At 32.8% G+C, this 18,710-nt stretch overlaps 1 protein-coding gene across 1 annotated transcript in view; it reads right to left on the reverse strand.

Annotated features, from left to right (window-relative positions):
- Positions 1–1,477: 1,477 nt before the first annotated feature.
- The window catches only part of LOC145323110 (uncharacterized), a 62,294-nt gene continuing 45,061 nt past the window's right edge, over positions 1,478–18,710 (reverse strand). The window contains exons 9-12 of the mRNA XM_080165496.1: positions 12,372–13,424; positions 2,590–3,603; positions 2,039–2,238; positions 1,478–1,873 (exon numbers count right to left, since the gene is read on the reverse strand). Coding sequence (XP_080021622.1) covers positions 1,703–1,873; positions 2,039–2,238; positions 2,590–3,603; positions 12,372–13,424 — 2,438 coding nt within the window. The 3' untranslated portion in view covers positions 1,478–1,702. The remainder of the gene's footprint in view (positions 1,874–2,038; positions 2,239–2,589; positions 3,604–12,371; positions 13,425–18,710) is intronic.

Genomic DNA, 18,710 nt, shown 5'->3' on the forward strand with positions numbered 1-18,710 from the left:
TTTAAATAAAATCTAAAATGGTCGATTGAAAAAAAGGATTTGTTAAAAAATTTGTTTCCCATTTGTAGCATTAAATCTAAACTTAGATATTAAATAGATATAAAAGTTACATATTTATTTAAATGTCTTAAATTTTCATTTATTTTTCCACTGTTTAAGTTAAAAGGAGAGGTAGTGAAAAAAAAGAAATTAACATAAAAAAGAAGAATAAAAAATGCCTCCTATTCATCCATCCATACATCCCCCTTTTTTCTATACATGGCACCAGAAATGAAATAGAGGAGTAAAACAAGGATGAAAAAGTTCATTGGTAATAAATCTATCTAAATACATAAAAAGGTAATAAGCCGTTTTCCTCAAAATGACTGTCGAGCACTAACCCCCACTTCTTATTATTTTGATGAAATTGAAATAAAAAGGAGGGGGGTTTAGTCTTTCCTGTTTGTGTATTACTTTAGAGGAGGTTGGATTAGATTATAAAGGAGACTAGGTAGCCCAACAGGGTCAAGCCCGCCTAATTTACACATATTCTATACTATTCAGAATCCTTACTGGGTAAATAAGTAAATTACAAAGAGAGAATAAGAATTATAGAGGTACTACAATCCTAAAAAGTGTAAATAGGTGGGGAAAGGTGTTAACCTAATCAAGGAAATTTAAATTAAATAACAACCAAACCTGTTATCTGTTAATTAAGTATTTTAGTTAAGTGTGCATGATAAGATTGTATTTAAAAGAATCACTTTGTTAATGATTAATATTGTAAAATAGACGCTTCTAACCCTGCAAACACTATAAACCCCACGAGGCCCAAAACTGATACACTGGTAGTTTTGTTAAAACACCAAGTCATTGTATTCAGGTTCTAAAGCCCATTCAAAGATGTTTCTACAAAGCCGTAGAAAATTTAAGCATATTGGCAGTTTATTTGTCAATGGCTATCAGAACTTATTACTACAGCATAACATAAAATCTTTAAAATAAAACTACCTACTATTCATATAATAAAATTTACCTCTCATCGTTAAACACTTACCTAACTTAACAATTTTATTTACTTCATAAGGAAATGTAAAACTTTGTATGTCTTAAACTAACGGAATCATTTTTAAGGAACACCCATAAATTTAAAACAGCTGTATCCAAAGATACTTTTGGTTTTTATATCACATGAGACTTTCAACCTATTTCAGTACAAATTTTTATGTCATGTTTGAAATTAAATAATTTTAAAACTAATCTTAAACTCATACAAAACGGTGTTAAATCAAAATTGCATACGTTTCCAAATGTTACAATAGCCAAGTATAACTCAATAGTAATTTATTAATTAAAAGTTACTACATTAAAAATTAAATCTAATAATGAATCCTATGTTAAGAATACTATATTGTAACAGCATATCTATAATATGTCAATTGTGACCACTTTTGCTATTGCAATAAAGTCGACATAATTTATTAAATTTTTTTGTCAGCAAAATAGTTCCAGTTGAACAATGAATTAAAAACTGTTTCGACTTTCTTTCTTTAAAACACATTTTGAATTAAAAATCAACAAAATATTAAATTTAGATAGGGGTAGAGTACAATTATATACATATCACTTTTATAAAGGGGTATATTACAATATTCATATCACTTTTAGGGTACACTCAGAAAGAATTTTCACATGCATAAACAAATAAGTTTTTTATTCACTTTTACGCTTCACCCGTAATTTTAAGGCAATTTTTGCTTTGTGTCGATGACGTCACGTGATCAAAAGATCGTTTTGTAGACGTCACAGTTGTCGACGTAATTATTGAAGTGTTGTTTATTGTCGACACAATTTTTCTTTGGTTGTTAGCTGGCCCACTAGAGCTGGTGTTAACCTGGATGATTATATGGTTACTAAACGGATGGAAAGGTATATTTTGATAGGAATGCTTTGTAGAAGAAAGATACATTAATTTTGAAGATAGATATTTATATATTTAAGATATTTATACTTCTAGAACTTTTAAAATTTTTCATATCTAGCCATTTAGTAACCATGCCTGTGAAATTGCCCGAATATTTGTAATCAGTCTTGTAATTGTGTCCTGGTCAATCTGACCGTTGTTGACCAGTGTCTGCTGGAGCCGGGTCAGTCCTGCCAGCCTGGTTCGAAGGTTCTCCGCCTGGCTCCGCTGGCTGAGGATCTCGGCGGCCAGCTGGCTGTTGCGGTTTATTAGTTCTGCCTTTTCTGTCTCACAGTCTGTAAAAAAGACTTTCTTGAAAAAATCCAATTAAGTACATATATTTTAGATTATAAAGAACATTAAGATTAAAGAAGGCAACAATGTAGAAACTGTAATGAAAGACTAGAGAGAAACTTCACTACTGAGTAGATATTGTATCAAGGAGATACGGAAAATGTCATGTGTGACGTCATAAAAATACGTCTAAAAAAGAAAGATGAAAAGAATAGTGGGAAAGGAAACCCCTAAAAATTAGATGGATTTAGACATAATTTTATGACGTCACACGTATCTCCTTTTATCAACTATCTTTGAGTTAGAATTTATAAAAAAAAAGAGTAGCTATGCTACTATAAAAAGATTATTACCTTGTTGATATTTCTTGTAGGACTGGACCATTGCCTCAATACCTGGCCACACAGGTACAGAACTTCCGCTGGAACAATCACCCTGAGATCCGGTGGACGCCGTAATGCGCCGTCTTTTACACGGCGGCGGCGGTGAACTGAACTGATAATCAGTGGAGTCAAGACTTTCCTCATAATCCTCGCGGATATTCAGCACAGGTACTTCGTCATCGCTTTCATTGATATGATCATTGGCAGCAGAATCTGTTGAATAACCGTTGACTTTAGCAAACATGGATGCATGCGGGTCGGTTCCAAAGACATCACTATCACCGTTCAGCATTGATAGTGCTGTACTAAGGGGGATGGTTAATTGAGAGTCTTCACTTTTAACATGATCTGACAATGATAAATTTGATGGGGAGTGTGCTAAATGTATTGATGAAGGTGCTGAAATTCGCGGTGAGGTTGAATGATGCAGTCGTAGATCAGGTACAGTTACAATGCTATCAGCTGACCACTGGTGTGAAGGTTGTGGCGGGAAAAATAATGGCAACGACGACATTTCAACGTTAGCTGATTCCATTTTTGGTTCTGGAAAAATATCCTCCTCTTTTGGTGGTAGCAGGGAAGGATGGAGGAAGGGAGCAGAATAGCGGCGTTTGGCACGAATAACAATTTCTTCAGCCACGGCCGAGCACTGTTTATAATACTGGTTAACAGTGGTCTGATCGCGGCCATGGTTGACTCTATTGTCCAGGACCGCTGACCAGATTATCTCATCTGCAGTCTTTTGTTCCTCGCTTTGCCGGCAGAGGCCCAGCGTGGACAGGTACATGCTTTTGGCAGGGCTGTCTGACAGAACTGCGGGTATCACAAAATCGCCATCCATATGGCTGGTCTGTAGGTCATCAGAATAGGATAGAATGGGGAGGGTGGAGGGGGAAGGGCAGCGGGGTTCTGTTGGAGGTGGCGGGGAGGGAGACCTGTCCCGAAGAAGTTCCTTGCGGCGCTCCAATTTGGCGATTTCAATATCTAAAACAAAAATCATGTTAGGAGTTGGGATATATAGATTTTAAAAAATTAGTATAAAATCTCTAAATTTATTTATATGACTTTAAGAAGTAAACTTTGTAATTTGAAGTCAATGCATTTAAGATACCCACTCATAAAAAAAGTTATTGCACACAAAACTACAAAAAAAAGGAACGATTTTGTCCAATAGTAACAAAGCTTTAAGAACAGATATAGTGGAATACTAAAAGTATAAGCAATCGAATCCTGAGAAATTGTTTATAAAAAAAATATTTTAGTATAGTTTTAAAACCAATTAATATCTGTGGATTAGAACCGGTTCTCAACCAAACTGAAAAATCATGCATCGTATCACAGACAATTTCCCACAAATATAAAGTAATAAAAATAAAGTTAATACCAGTTTTATTATCTCGGGGCTTTGGCACCTCAGAGCTCACAAAACTGGTTGTAATCTTATAATTTTTATAATCTGTAATACGATGCGATAAATATCTATTCCAAAATTTAGTGTATTTGCTTATGTTTAAAATTTGTTTGATTTTAAGAGCACTCCAGTTAATGATAAGATTTAATCTATTTAATTAGTCTAGTTTGAATCAGGGATAAAGGTTCAGGATAATTGTATTGATAATTTAGGGTTCTTGATTCTTAAGTGATTTTCCCTCTTTTGTTTACATAACACATTTTTACCCTAGGGAGCTATTAGCTAAAAAAATGAGACTAAGGCCAATGTCCTGCTATGTATGTTTTTGTTTTTGTTTAAGATCCATTATGATCTCTCTAATTAATGTACATATTGAGTTATCAATTTTAGGGATGCTTTTCTTAGCTACTGGGAATGTTTTACGCTGTTTTATCATCCTTATAATACAAAGTAGAACGATGTCTGTCTGTTTGTGTGTTTGTTTGTTTGTGTGTTTGTCTGTTTGTTTGTAGCGAAGGATCTCGCTAACCGCTGAGCCGATCGGGTTCTCCTTTATAAGGTTTATAACTATTTTCTCGGGGGGTGGGACACCCCCAACCCCCCAAAAGATGAAAAATAACCCCCCCCCAAAAAAATTTTCATTTTAAAACTAAAATTAAAATAGTGGGGTCGACTAACCCCTCCCCCCCCAAAAAAAAAAAAAAAATTACCCCCCCAAAAAATTTTTTTTTTTTAGTTTTTATTTTAAATCTAAAATACGAAAAATTGGTTTGATGAAACCTCTTGGGGCAAAGCCCCTAGCCGCTAGTCCTTATAATAAAGTAACAGGATGGCTGTTTGTTACTTGTTAGTCTGTACCGAAAGATCTCGCTTACTGCTGAACCGATCGGGTTCTCCTTTACAGTGTAGCTTCTCATAGGCCCCGGGAGGGTTTAAAACTGTTGGGGGATGGTACCACCACCCTTCCAAGAGAAATCATAAAAAAATGTTCTAAATGTTTGTAGACTTAAACGTTACATAGACAATTATTTCTCAAATCATATATTTGAAATAATAAAAAAAAACATTTAAAGTGCCACTAGAGGCCTTAAATAAAAGTCTTGGGATGGTTTTAGACTATCTTTCTATACCTTCCAATACAGAGTCTCTAGATGCTAGAGGCCTACAATATAATATTTTTCTTATTCCTATATCTCTGGCTCAAATAAACATACAATGTGTGAAAAGGAACCGGGATAAATATATTTCATTAGTGTTAAAAATCGGGGATGTATATTCCAAGAGACGGTAGAATATCTCCCCCCACCTTCACACAAGAATTTTACTAAAAACTGACAAAAACATTAGGGTTTTCAATTGCCAAGTTTCAAATTTAAATTACCTAGCCCAAATCTTTCATCCATGATTCTAATCTAGGATGGAAGGGGACAATGGGCTGTTTATTACACTAGTCCCCAAAGTTTTCTTATTCGTTGACTTCACAACTTTTATTGAATTTTAAATGGTTGGTTCATTAAATTGAGTGTCCCAACATTTCAAGCACTAATCTACAGAAAGGGTATCATCATTGGGGACCTACATCAATTTATCGGCCATTGTCTTATCCCTATAAAACCCTGATTATCATCTTTACCCTACTATCTATGAGAAATGAAAACTTATTTACATGAATAAACATTTCTTACTAATCAAGTAACCAAACTCGTTAAATACACCTCATTGAACTTTCCCTTTCTTGATTAAATGACCACAAAATAATGAAACCATAAAGGGTGGATTTAAAGCTACTTTATATCGTTATGTAACAGTTGAATTTCAGGGCATAAACGTCTAATTATGTATTGTTACATTAGGGTTGCAATGTGATTCTAGAAACCAACTTAAGTGGGGAATATTAGTGTGCACGCACTTCCGTATTTCGTCAAAACATATGAACTGCATATTATTACAACTGCGCAAAATCCCCCCCCCCCTCTTTTGCCCTAAAAATATTTTTAAGTTGATAACATTTGTCATTGTGTCTTTTTGCTATTATAAAACAAAGGTGGAAGCGGAGGTCTATGAACACCGGGGAATATCTATAAAACAGAACTTTGATTTTAGGTATATATATAGTGAAAGGTTTAGTTAAGACACCTTTACTTTTCAGGAAAGTTTCTTTATTTCCTTGACTTAGTTGGAGTTAAATATGAATACAATACCCAAAAAAGTTTTTTGTCTTGGTGAATTTAAGTATGGTTAAATAAAATAGGTTACGCCATAAATTAAGCAACAATAACATTTATATCCTTGAAAAAACCTTTTTTAAAACCTTGAATGAGTTGATAATGTATTATGGCTAAGGCTTATATCCCTTTCTTGTTGTTACCGATTCATATTATTTAATATTATATACAGGGTGAGTGTGGAAAATTATGTTGGTTCTTAAAATATAAATTATATTTATAAATAGAATTAAAAACCTTTTAAAAATTCTAATATTGCTTCAATAAAAGTATTTTTTTTTTGTAGATTATGTAATATTCCATTATAATTTTTTTAGTCCTCTATTCGATAAAAATCAAATGCTTTTTTGAGGTCTAAACTACATCAACTATCTTTGCGCTCTGTAATGTCTACAAGATAACTTTTATTATTTTAATTAACGACTGACTTACTTTTAAACCACCCTGTATGTAAAACATAAAAAAGACTATTATTACATTTTACATTTTAATGTAAAGGATTCCCCCAAGTAAATGAAATATTCATATCAGGGGCCATAATAAAAATAATTCTTTTGTGGTCATAGAATTTAAACATACAGCTTTAGCGTAAAATGTAATGATTTGCTACAGCGATCTAATGGGATAAAACAATAGCTGATAAATTGATGTATATCCCTAATGATTATACACAAAATTACCCTTCTGTAGATTACAATTAGTGGTTGAAACGTTTGGATACTTAACTAAATGAACCAAATAATTAAAAATTCAATAAATGTCCCCAAGATTGTTAAGCCAACGAATATAAAAAAAAAGTTATAAGACTTTGGAGACTAGTGTAATAAGTCAATCCATAATAACTTGTATTAACAACGTAAAAAAGTACCTACTTCTGCTAGTTGCGAATATGAATATTAAAAAACTTAAATCAAAAAAGTTTCTTTTAAAATAAAACAATTAAACACGTCTATTTAAAAAAATGATTTTTTGGGTTACATTGTTATGATCAAGCTTTTATAAAATTTGCAAAAGTGTAAAAACACTGTTACGGATGTCTTTTGGGAGGGGTGAAGCATTTTGTCTTAGGGATGGAACAAACGACGGAGGGGTGTAACGAAAGCAGGGAGGGAGGGGACATTGGACTGTAATCTACATTTCTTTATTTGTTTGGTCAAAACTTATAGTGTCCAAACTTTTAAACAAATAATTTTAATCTACATAAATGGTAATTTTGTTTATAAATATTGGGGTTATACATCAATATATTGTCCATTGTCTTATCCCTTAGAATCCCTGAACGGAAGTTTGGCGGGGAATTTGTTAAGAATAATAACAAGATAACAGGAACTACAGGGATAACAAACTTGAATTATTATCAATCTTAGATTTATCTTTGACCTTGTCGTCCTAGGAATGTTGTGATCTTTAAACTTTTTCCGCCAGTGAAAACTAACAAATCTAGAAACTTTCTTTGATGACTACATTTTTTATTTTAGGATTTTTGGAGGCAAAATTATTTTTCTCTAGGTGATGCTTTAATCCCTTGGCTAGTTTCAAATATAAGGACACAGACAGATTTTACTTATATTGATCAGTTATGTCGCAGCAATGGTGGAGTGTGGATCTAACCGACAATTTCCAATGAAAGCTGAGTTTTTTCAGTATTTCTTATGCAGTCAGCTCAAAGTTGATATGGGTTGAATACATGTATAAGAGCCCAGTGAAGCATAGAGTTGTGAGACTTTTTAAACCACCAAGAAGAAATTTCCACATACCAAAACCATTCAATGAACGTCAGCTTTAGTTAAAATGCTATCATTTTCTCAAAAAAATCCTTGTTTCCAACCTGAGAAGGGATTAAATATTCCCCTTACAGAAATACTCTACCTTCCCTTACACCCCTCAATCAGAGCCTACTCTCCTCCTCTCCAGCCTGACCTACGCGCAATTAAAGTTGGCGTGCAATTTGAAACCAAGCATCATAACACTACAACTCACACAATGGGTAAATCTTGGACATTTAAAATAAATTAGGTTGGAGATGACTAATTTATTTTGACATAACTCCTGATTTTTCAGTATGAATCTCTTGGTTACATCCATGCCAGGCGTCAGCCGTTTTTATTTATGGATGAAGGGTTTCTTAATTGAAACTTTGGCGTCTTGCTGTCGACGAGTTGCAGTTTCCTGACACCTTCCTCTTCAAATTTCAAGTCATGGTAATACTGCAGAAGAAATCAGCACCAAGAAGCAATGACATTTGTCTTTGTGGATTATGTATATAGTGTAAAAAGTGACAATAGTAAACTTCATTTGTCAGTGGATAAATATCTACAATAAATGAGGAAATTTGAATCTAGCTGCTAAAACTTTAACCTCTATCATCCAATAACTATTATATCATGATATTAACCATATTATAACCTATGTGTCATTATATTATATATGTTATAACATTATGTTGCTAATAATCTCATAACTAACTTATCATATTTATCGTTTTTGAACCTATCTAACTCACTGTGAGATTGTTAAACATTGTTCTTAATTTACTGTACTAATGATTATTTGCTATCTGTGTATCATTTTGTTAGTTAATTGTTTGTATTTTTTCTATTATTTTTTTCCATAAGTTGAATAAATCATTTTAACAACAACTTATATTGATCTACAACCCTTTCTTCCTCCAAATAATTAGAATCTACGAAAGAAAGAATTTTTTAAAGGATAAAACAATGACCGATAAATCAATGTACATTCCCATTGATAACACACAAAATTACTCCTTCTATTAGTTGTTGAAACGTTTGAACACTTAATGAATCAACCAATCAAAATTCAATTAAAGTTTCTATTGTTGTTAAGCCAACAAATAAGATAACATTATTGTAAAACCTTGGGGACTAGTGTAATAAACTGTCTAATGTCCCCCCCCCACCCTGGAATATTATAGTATTGGGGAGAGATTTATTTATCCTCCATTTTATTATCCCTGTATGAATCAATTTTTAGAGTATATATCACTCCTTGATTAGGAATGTTTAATGATTAGATTAGATAAGTGTTACGGGGGGGATTCTTATTTTTGAGTAGGGGGCGAAACATACTACGCCTTTAATACTTGAGAAATAGATAGATAGATAGATAGATGGATAGATAGATAGATAGATAGATAGATAGATAGATAGATAGATAGATAGATAGATAGATAGATAGATAGATAGATAAATAGATAGATAGATAGATAGATAGATAGATAGATAGATAGATAGATAGATAGATAGATAGATAGATAGATAGATAGATAGATAGATAGATAGATAGATAGATAGATAGATAGATAGATAGATAGATAGATAGATAGATAGATAGATAGATAGATAGATAGATAGATAGATAGATAGATAGATAGATAGATAGATAGATAGATAGATAGATAGATAGATAGATAGATAGATAGATAGATAGATAGATAGATAGATAGATAGATAGATAGATAGATAGATAGATAAATAGATAGATAGATAAATAGATAGATAGATAGATAGATAGATAGATAGATAGATAGATAGATAGATAAATAGATAGATAGATAGATAGATAGATAGATAGATAGATAGATAGATAGATAGATAGATAGATAGATAGATAGATAGATAGATAGATAGATAGATAGATAGATAGATAGATAGATAGATAGATAGATAGATAGATAGATAGATAGATAGATAGATAGATAGATAGATAGATAGATAGATAGATAGATAGATAAATAGATAGATAGATAAATAGATAGATAGATAGATAGATAGATAGATAGATAGATAGATAGATAGATAAATAGATAGATAGATAGATAGATAGATAGATAGATAGATAGATAGATAGATAGATAGATAGATAGATAGATAGATAGATAGATAGATAGATAGATAGATAGATAGATAGATAGATAGATAGATAGATAGATAGATAGATAGATAGATAGATAGATAGATAGATAGATAGATAGATAGATAGATAGATAGATAGATAGATAGATAGATAGATAGATAGATAGATAGATAGATAATGGATGGATGGATAGATTAATAGACAGATGATTTTATAGAAAGGTAGATTATTAAATAAAAAGGTAGATGGATATATGAACAAATAGATAGATTAAAGATAGATAGACAGAAAGCTAGATTGTTCGACTAGGGAAAAAATATGGATAGATAAAAAGATAGCAATTTAAAGGTTGGGGCAAAATAAATTTTCTTTTTATGGAATATCCCTGCCTTTCCTGGTGTGACAATGGTTAACGTATATTTTTACTCATTTCCAGAGGATTTCCTTTTTATCAATATTTGGACAAAAAATAAATGGAAAAAATCTGGGTTTGTCACTCACAGGGAAATATATCATGTAACATAATAAAATAACAGAATGTCTGTGTGTTTGTGTGTTTGTGCCAAAGGATCTCGTTAACCGCTGAACCGATATTGTTCTCCTTTACAGGGTAGCTTCTCATAGGTCCTGGGAAGGTTTATAACTACCACCATCCCAAGATAAATCGCCCCACCTTAAGTGCAAATAGAGGCATATCCGCTAGTGGGAAGGTTTATAACTATTTTGGGGGAGGGTACCACCACCATCCCAAGAGAAATCCTTAAGTGCCACTAGAGGGGTACATAAAGTATTAAGATGTCTATGGATATAAAAGTTTCTGACTGAGAAAGTTTGTCCAATAGGATCTCAAAAACAGCTTAACCTTAAGGCTTGTATTTTTATTGTATGTTGTAATATGTCAGTTATGGCTACTTTTTTTCGAAATTATAAAGTTGACATAAACCATTGATCTTCTACTTCGAAAATAAGCAGAGTAGTGGACTTGTAAGGCTTTAGGCTATTTTATTTCTTTTTCAAAATGCTTTTCCCTGTTCTTAGCGACACGTGTCATACTTATTATTCAAAGTTATCTATACAAGTAGGCTTGTAGTCTAAGATCTCTGTTTTTTTTTGGCAGATTTGTATAATAGGATATAAGGCATTCCCGAAAAGCAAAGCCATTATTAACATCTTAGATTAAATTGCATAGTTAGACATACAACTGCCTTGCTTTAAAAATATAAAAAAATGGCTTTTTGCTTTTCAGAGAAATTTTATTAGGTCATTTCTGGCTATTTTGTGATCCTCCCTTCTTGAGCAAAGCCTTTAAAACAATTTAGAATTCCTTAACCACAGCTAAAGTTTTATTTTCTTTCATATACAGAATTTGAGACTTTAGGCAAACAATGATCTAGAAAAAAACAGGGATAATAACATCCAAAGAAAGAGATTGGGTAACAGAGGAAATAATTAGGAGGATGGACAATCAGAAAAAGTTAATTTCAATTGACAGGCTCCCCATTTTAGAGAATCAATATAAATACGCGACAGAATTATTTTACAAACACTGGACAGACTGACAAACAAGTGCAATTGTAGAGAAGCTTTGCTACTACAAAGGGGACATTCTGGTCAATATGATGATATATTAATCAGGAATTTAGGGATAGGACAATGGGAGATAGATTAATCTTTTAGATCTGTTTATTTGAGAAGGATTTATTGAATTTAAGAAAAATGAGGTGTTAAATACCTTATCCCTGTAGATAAAGAGATAAAAAGTATTGTTAGTTTTCAAGGGAGTGTATAATCCCACATATTAATTTAGACCCCCCCCCCCCCGGCCCCCCATCCATATTTTTTTGTCAAGCCCTTCAACGCTACTAAACCTTTCCTAACCTAAAATAAAGCATGAGAAAAAAAAATTTCTTAAATCAACAATAAAAGATGTAGGGTTGGGAGTTATAGATGGTCCATTACCGACAAGAAGGAATTTAAGGGAGAAAGATAAAAGGATAAAGGGGAATTTTAACACAAGTGGGATTAGTTTTTATTTGCCCAATAATATAGAAATCGGATAAAAGATGGCGAATTTATGTTATTTCGATTTTTGATTTAGTTTATTTATCAATGTATTCAAAACCAATCCCAATTTCACCAGCCAATCAACGCTATTTATGCTATTTATAGATATAATAGTTTGAAACTTTAATGTCTAGACTCGAACCTAACACCAAGCTGACAAAAATCTAAGGACTTACCATTCTTTTTGCTGTGTGTGGTGAGGTTGAGGTAACCAAGGTACGACAGCTTCTCCCTCCTTGATGGCCCCATAATGATGTCAGCTGTTTGGATTTCTGGTGGAGTAGTAACCTCTTTGCACTCAGTTGATGGATTAATAGACTCTTTGCAATATTCTTGCATAGACTCTTTGGATCTTAAAGATTTAGTCTCTTTGCATAAATGTTGTTTTGACTTTTTGTATGATAAAGAGTTAATTTCTTTGCTCTCATCTTGAAAGTCATAAATTTCAGCACATTGTAATGGCTTTTTATCTTTGCTTGTTAAAGAAATTGACTCTTGCGGCTCATTTGTTACTTTCGGTGTTGAAGAGTTGGACTCTTTGCATATTTCAGGTACATCATTAGACTCTATGATTGATGACATATCTGACTCTATTTGTAATGTTGTGACCTCTTTGCATGGTGCATTATCAAGCTTCTGACGTTTGCTAGGTAATCCACTGGGCATACTTGATTCATCAGCTAATTGGCTGGTTTCTATATTTTCAGATAATGATTTTCTCTTTTCTTTACATCCTGTTGTTATTGACTTACTATTAATCTCTTTGGGCATATCATTGATCTCTGTGCTTTCAGAAGTTGTTGCTTTAATCTCATTTTGTTCTGCAGATATATCATTGCGCTCTTCACTTTTACTAGGAAGTTTTTTAATATCTTCTTGGTCTGAAGACACATCTGTGATCTCTTTGTCAGATTCATGTGAATTAATAATTTCTTTGCATTCTTCAACAGGCTGTTCAATCTCTTTAGTTTTAGCTTTTGGAGTATCATCAGCATTTTCAACATCAGTTTCATCAACAATAAGACATTTAATGCTAGTCTTGTCATCCAGGACTTTAGTATCAGGCTTTTCTGTGATGTCATTGTCATCATGACCTTTAGTATCAGGCTTTTCTGTGATGTCATTATCACTATGACCTTTAGTATCAGGCTTTTCTGTGGTGCCATTGTCATTAGGTTCTTTTGTATCAGGTTTTTCAATCTCGCACACAGGGTCAGGTATTAGGAGTCCTATTTTACAAAGTTCTTTAGATTTAATGTGACAATTTATAGTTGATTTTTTGTGTCAAATGTTAGCTAGTTAGCTATGTTGATATTTAAGAAATTTAATAACACAATAAAAATAAGAGCAGCTAGCTTGATGTTAGTATATGATAAACATGTGCCAATTGCCCATTTAATAAGCAGCTAATCAGATCACTATTATGTGAAGGATACATACTTGCAGATGTAGAACTAAATATACAGTTCTTTTTTTGGTATGATAACTTTTAATCAAGCAAATCTAAAACCCATATTATTGCACAATAGAATATTTGAGATCAAATATTTCTTATGTTTATTAGTAAATGATGTAACATTACAGCAGTAGTATAGCTTCAGCAAGAACAATACTGTTATTCTATAGAAATAAATGTTCCTAAGAACCACTAAACAAATAAACATATACCAAAGAGTTTGTTATCAAAAGTATGAAAATAAAACATAAAAAAGGAGAAAGGGATCTATCTACTATTTTGACAAGGAAATGGGATCTTACAAAAAGACCCCTCCTTCCCCTAAGAATAAGTATTGAATGTTAACTTTTGGAAAGAAAGCGAATGGAAAAGACAGGCTATGTCTGTTTTAAATGCAAATTCAACAGCTAATAGTTATTTATTGCATCGTATTAAAGGCAGCTTTCTGCGGATTTTAAAATGAAAATTTATAAGATTAAATCAAGTTTTGTTAGCTCTGAGTCTTGAGAAGCCGAAGGCCCGGCCAACAAAACTATTATTAATTTTAAGACTTTTAATTCAATATTTGACGAAAATTGTCTGTAATACGATGCTATGCATGAATTTCAGCATAGATGAAAACTGGTTCTAATCCAGCAGATATTTATCGATTTCGAAGCCATTCTGGAAAACAAATTAAAGAGGTGCAACGAAAAAAAGTTCGGTTAGACTAAAAAAAAATTATTTCATAAATACAAATTAGGGAATATATAGAAAAAAATAACTTGTTTAAGCGCATAACTTTTAATGCTAGATACTTTCTTGGACTGCAAGTATTAATCCTTAAATATACATACGCATACCAACGGCGTGCCCTCAATTTAGCAGATTTTTAAATATAAATTGTGTTTTTTATATTTACAAAATATGTTATAGCAAATACATAAAAATTCTTAATGATAGTCAGACAAAGGGGTAGATAGGGTCAATAAATGCTATCCTATCTATAATACAAAGTAGCTTGATGTCTATCCGTCTGTCTGTCCGTCTGAAGCCTAAGATCTCAGTAACTGCTGAACAAATTGGGCTCTACTCTTCTGGGTATATACCTACTGGTCATCTGGTGGTTTAAGGCTAGGAGGGTGGGACACCCCAACCCCCCTAAAAATAAAAAAATCCACATTTCCAAATTTTATTTTTTTTTTATTTTGTAAACAAAAACCAGTAATTGGGTTGGGGGAACCCCACTGCATCATGGGGCGAAGCCCCCATGACCCCCCCCCCAAAAAAAAAAAAAAAATTTCACCAAAAAGATTTCAGGGCTTTTTGTAACTTTTAAAAATTTACATCTTTAAAAAGTTGTTGCAATTATAGGTATTAAATAAAATTTACAGAGGAGAGATTTCAATTTTTGTGTATATGTGGTCCAATCAGTGGGACTATCGGAGCTTGCGCCGCATACAGGGTACTCGCTTATGCTCACCCCGTACGAGATATACGGTGAACAACCTGGGTTTAATTTTTACGAATTGAAGTTTTTGTGCATACGGCAAACAACCTGGGTTTAATTTTACCAAAGAGTAATTCGGCAAAGAATAACTTTTTTGAAAAAATAACTATAAATTTATTCTGGAGGGTTGACTTTCCATTACCTTATGGGGCGAAGCACCTAGAGGCTAGGGGCGAAGCCACTAGTTATATTTATAAAGTACTAAGGTTTATTGTTTAGTAGCTTAAGAATTAATTAACTGCTCAACTGATTGGGTTTTCCACTTTAATAAATGTTCAAATAGATTCTGAGATGGTTGTAGGCTATTTTTCTTCCTATAACATCACCTTTGATTACAGAGCCCTTTGATGCTTGGGGCGCAGCCGATATTTTTAAATCGAATAAAGACTTATTCTTGTGTTGCTGTAATCAGCAGTTCTGATTTTTTAGTAATGTGATTCATGTGCGTAAGTGAGTTCACATATTTACAAACATACATAAGCATATTATTGTAGCATACCAATGCTACAACCAAAAGAAAAATTTTTGAGTGGTTAGTTAGCCTGTGCATTACTTAAGATATCCAAAACGGCTGGAATAATAGGTTTACAATTTTTAGGGAAGCTTTGGATTGGTCATTGGCAAATTAAATTGATACAGCATCCTACCTAAACCCTTTAAAATAAAATTGCTTTATGCAAATGTTGCCGGCAACCAATGCAATGCTACAACCAAAAGAAAATTTTTGAGTGGTTAGTTAGCCTGTGCATTACTTAAGATATCGAAAACGGCTGGAATAATAGGTTTACAATTTTTAGGGAAGCTTTGTATTGGTCATTGGCAAATTTAATTGATACAGCATCCAACCTAAACCCTTTAAAATAAAATTGCTTTATGCATATGTTGCCGGCAACCAGGAAAGTCAAACATTGGTGGCTCAAGAAATATTTCTTGTAATGCTAGATCCAGGAACCTTGTAATAATCCCAAAAAGCAAGAAGCATTCGTTACTAGCAATATTTCACCATTTTTAAAAAAAATTTCTTAAAAGCCTATTCTATAGAGCTGTAACTTTGAGTCAAATATTTTCACAGCTTTGTTACTCTTAATAATATCTTTTGTTAAACACAATAAAATTGTGGACAATATATGTAAATTGACAAAATTTATGTACACATTTCAAATTGCCCAGTTAAACTTTATGCTGTTATTATATCAACATAAGAATATAAAAAAGTATAATTGTTGGTGTTGCACTTCATGTATAATGTTAATTTTTATAAATTTGTATATGCTGTATAAAACGCTAAATATTTCTTTGTTGTCTAAAAAGGCAGAGAACATTTTTGCGTTGACCCAAGCAAAAAGAATACTTAGGGAGTTCATACAATATATCTCATTTTTTACAATACCAATTCAAGAGGTCTTAAATGACAAGCAAAATGTTATTATAATTTTTAAACACAACTAAATTTTTAGATGCAGATGTACAATAAGATGCAGTAATAGTTATATATCTCATCGTATAATAGACAGCTTTCAGCGGATATTAAAATGGAAATTTATCAGAAATCCAGTTTTGTAAGACCTGAAGGGCTGAAGTCCAAAATTATCAAAATTGGTATTAACTTAATGATTTTTATTTTAATATTCGTGGAAAATTGTTTTTTTTTATACAGGATTTTTCAGTACAACTGAGAACCGGTTTTAATCCAGCGGTTATTAATCGGTTTTGAGGCCATACTGGAAAACAATTAGTTTTGTCTGAATAATGATTGTTTTGTAGAAACACTGGAATCGAGGACATGACAGTATTAAGATAGAATTTTGCATTTTTACAACAAAAAATTCAAGGTTTTTTAAAATCTAAAGTTGGTAAATAATTACTAATTTATTGCGTAATCTTAAGACAGGGTAGGCTACTAAAAAATGAGGTGGGGAAAGATTAATCTAAACCCCTCTCCCCCCTAAAAAATATTATGGAAAAACTACCAAGCTGAACAATTATCTATAATAAATAATCACCATTTTTGACACATACAAGTAAATTATCCTGGGAAGAAATAAAAAGGGCGCCACAGGAATTTTTAAAAGAGGGGAGGGGGGGGGGGGCGATCGGTGCGTTTTTCATTAAACTAGAATTTATATCACCTATTAGAAAAATTTAGTGTTAACCCCCCCCCCCCTCCACTCAAAAAAGTCCTTAAAAAGGAAATAAGGGGGGGGGGGGCATTCTCCTTTTATCCTCCCTATGGCAACGCCCATGCTAAATAATTTGCACACCTTGCTTAATGCTCAGTTTAAAATGCAAAAGACAGTTGCAAAATATGCCCCGGTTATCAAATTGTCATACTCCTTATCAGTTGATTCGCACCTAGCCTCTAATTCAGGGGAGGTCAGAAACTAGCCGGAAACCATTTCTTGCTTTCCTAAAAAGTACGATCAAATGAGGCAAGCATTTTCCGAGAACTGTAGCTTAAAAAAAACTTTATATCATATATAAAATTTCCTAGCCAGCTAAGAATCAATTGTTGATCAGTCCGTGTGTCTGTAACGCTAGTTCTCTTCAAATATTTCTGTCATTTCTAATATAGACGTCTAAACTGCCTTTAAATCTTGAAGAAATCAAATCATGAGCAAACTTTGTCTTTCACCTTGAAATTATTGGTTCGAAACACAGCATACAAATAAAACATTTTTTCCCAAATAAAGTTTTTACTATGGGGGATTTTCACGCCCTTTCTTGCAAATAACTAAAATTTTTCAGCTTCTGCCAAAAAAGGAGCAAAGTATATTTTTGCAGATAAAACAGTTTTTATTAGTATTTTAAATACATAAAACATATGTATATTTGAAAGCAGGGATTGGGGGAGGTGAAACGGGAAATATTTTGTGTTTTTGTTTCCCTCCTGATCGAATGGGGGGGGGGGGGGGGGTTGCATTGTAATGTAAATCACAGTGATTTTCCATATTTTTCCTATTCCTTGTCTGATCAAACTAGCTGTGTCCAAACTTTTAATCTACAGCAAGGGTAATATTGTTTATAATTTGGAATGTACATTAAAATATCGTCAATTGTCACAGAATTAAAATCATTACAGATAACACTGACACCCACCTACACACACACACACACACAAACACAGAATTAAAATCTCGACACAGATAACACTGACACCCACCCACATACACACACACACACAAAATTAAAATCTCTACACAGATAACACTGACACCCACCTACACACAAACCTTAATAGATGTTGTTGTTATAATTAAAGTATTGGTAAAGGTCCCATTATTGTTTTAGGCTATTTTATTGCAATCCTTCCCATAGGAGCTAGTTGCACAACCGCTTTTATGAAAATAAGACTCCAGTAATAATTTTCATAAGTATAACCAAATGGATGTAGAATATACGTAGATATTGTGACAGGGGAAAATATATCGTCAATTTAGCTTGTGATTTCCCCTTACATTTAATGGTCGGGCGGCTTATCCAGTAGGAGGGAAGGGGATGGGGTAAAGGAGATCGTTATTTTAGCCTGGTACATGGTTCCCTTAACTAGAAAACATGACAATCTGGTGTAAG

The sequence above is a fragment of the Acartia tonsa genome, chromosome 6 (genome assembly GCF_053477335.1).
Source record: "Acartia tonsa isolate MP-2025a chromosome 6, ASM5347733v1, whole genome shotgun sequence".
Lineage (NCBI taxonomy): Eukaryota > Metazoa > Arthropoda > Copepoda > Calanoida > Acartiidae > Acartia > Acartia tonsa.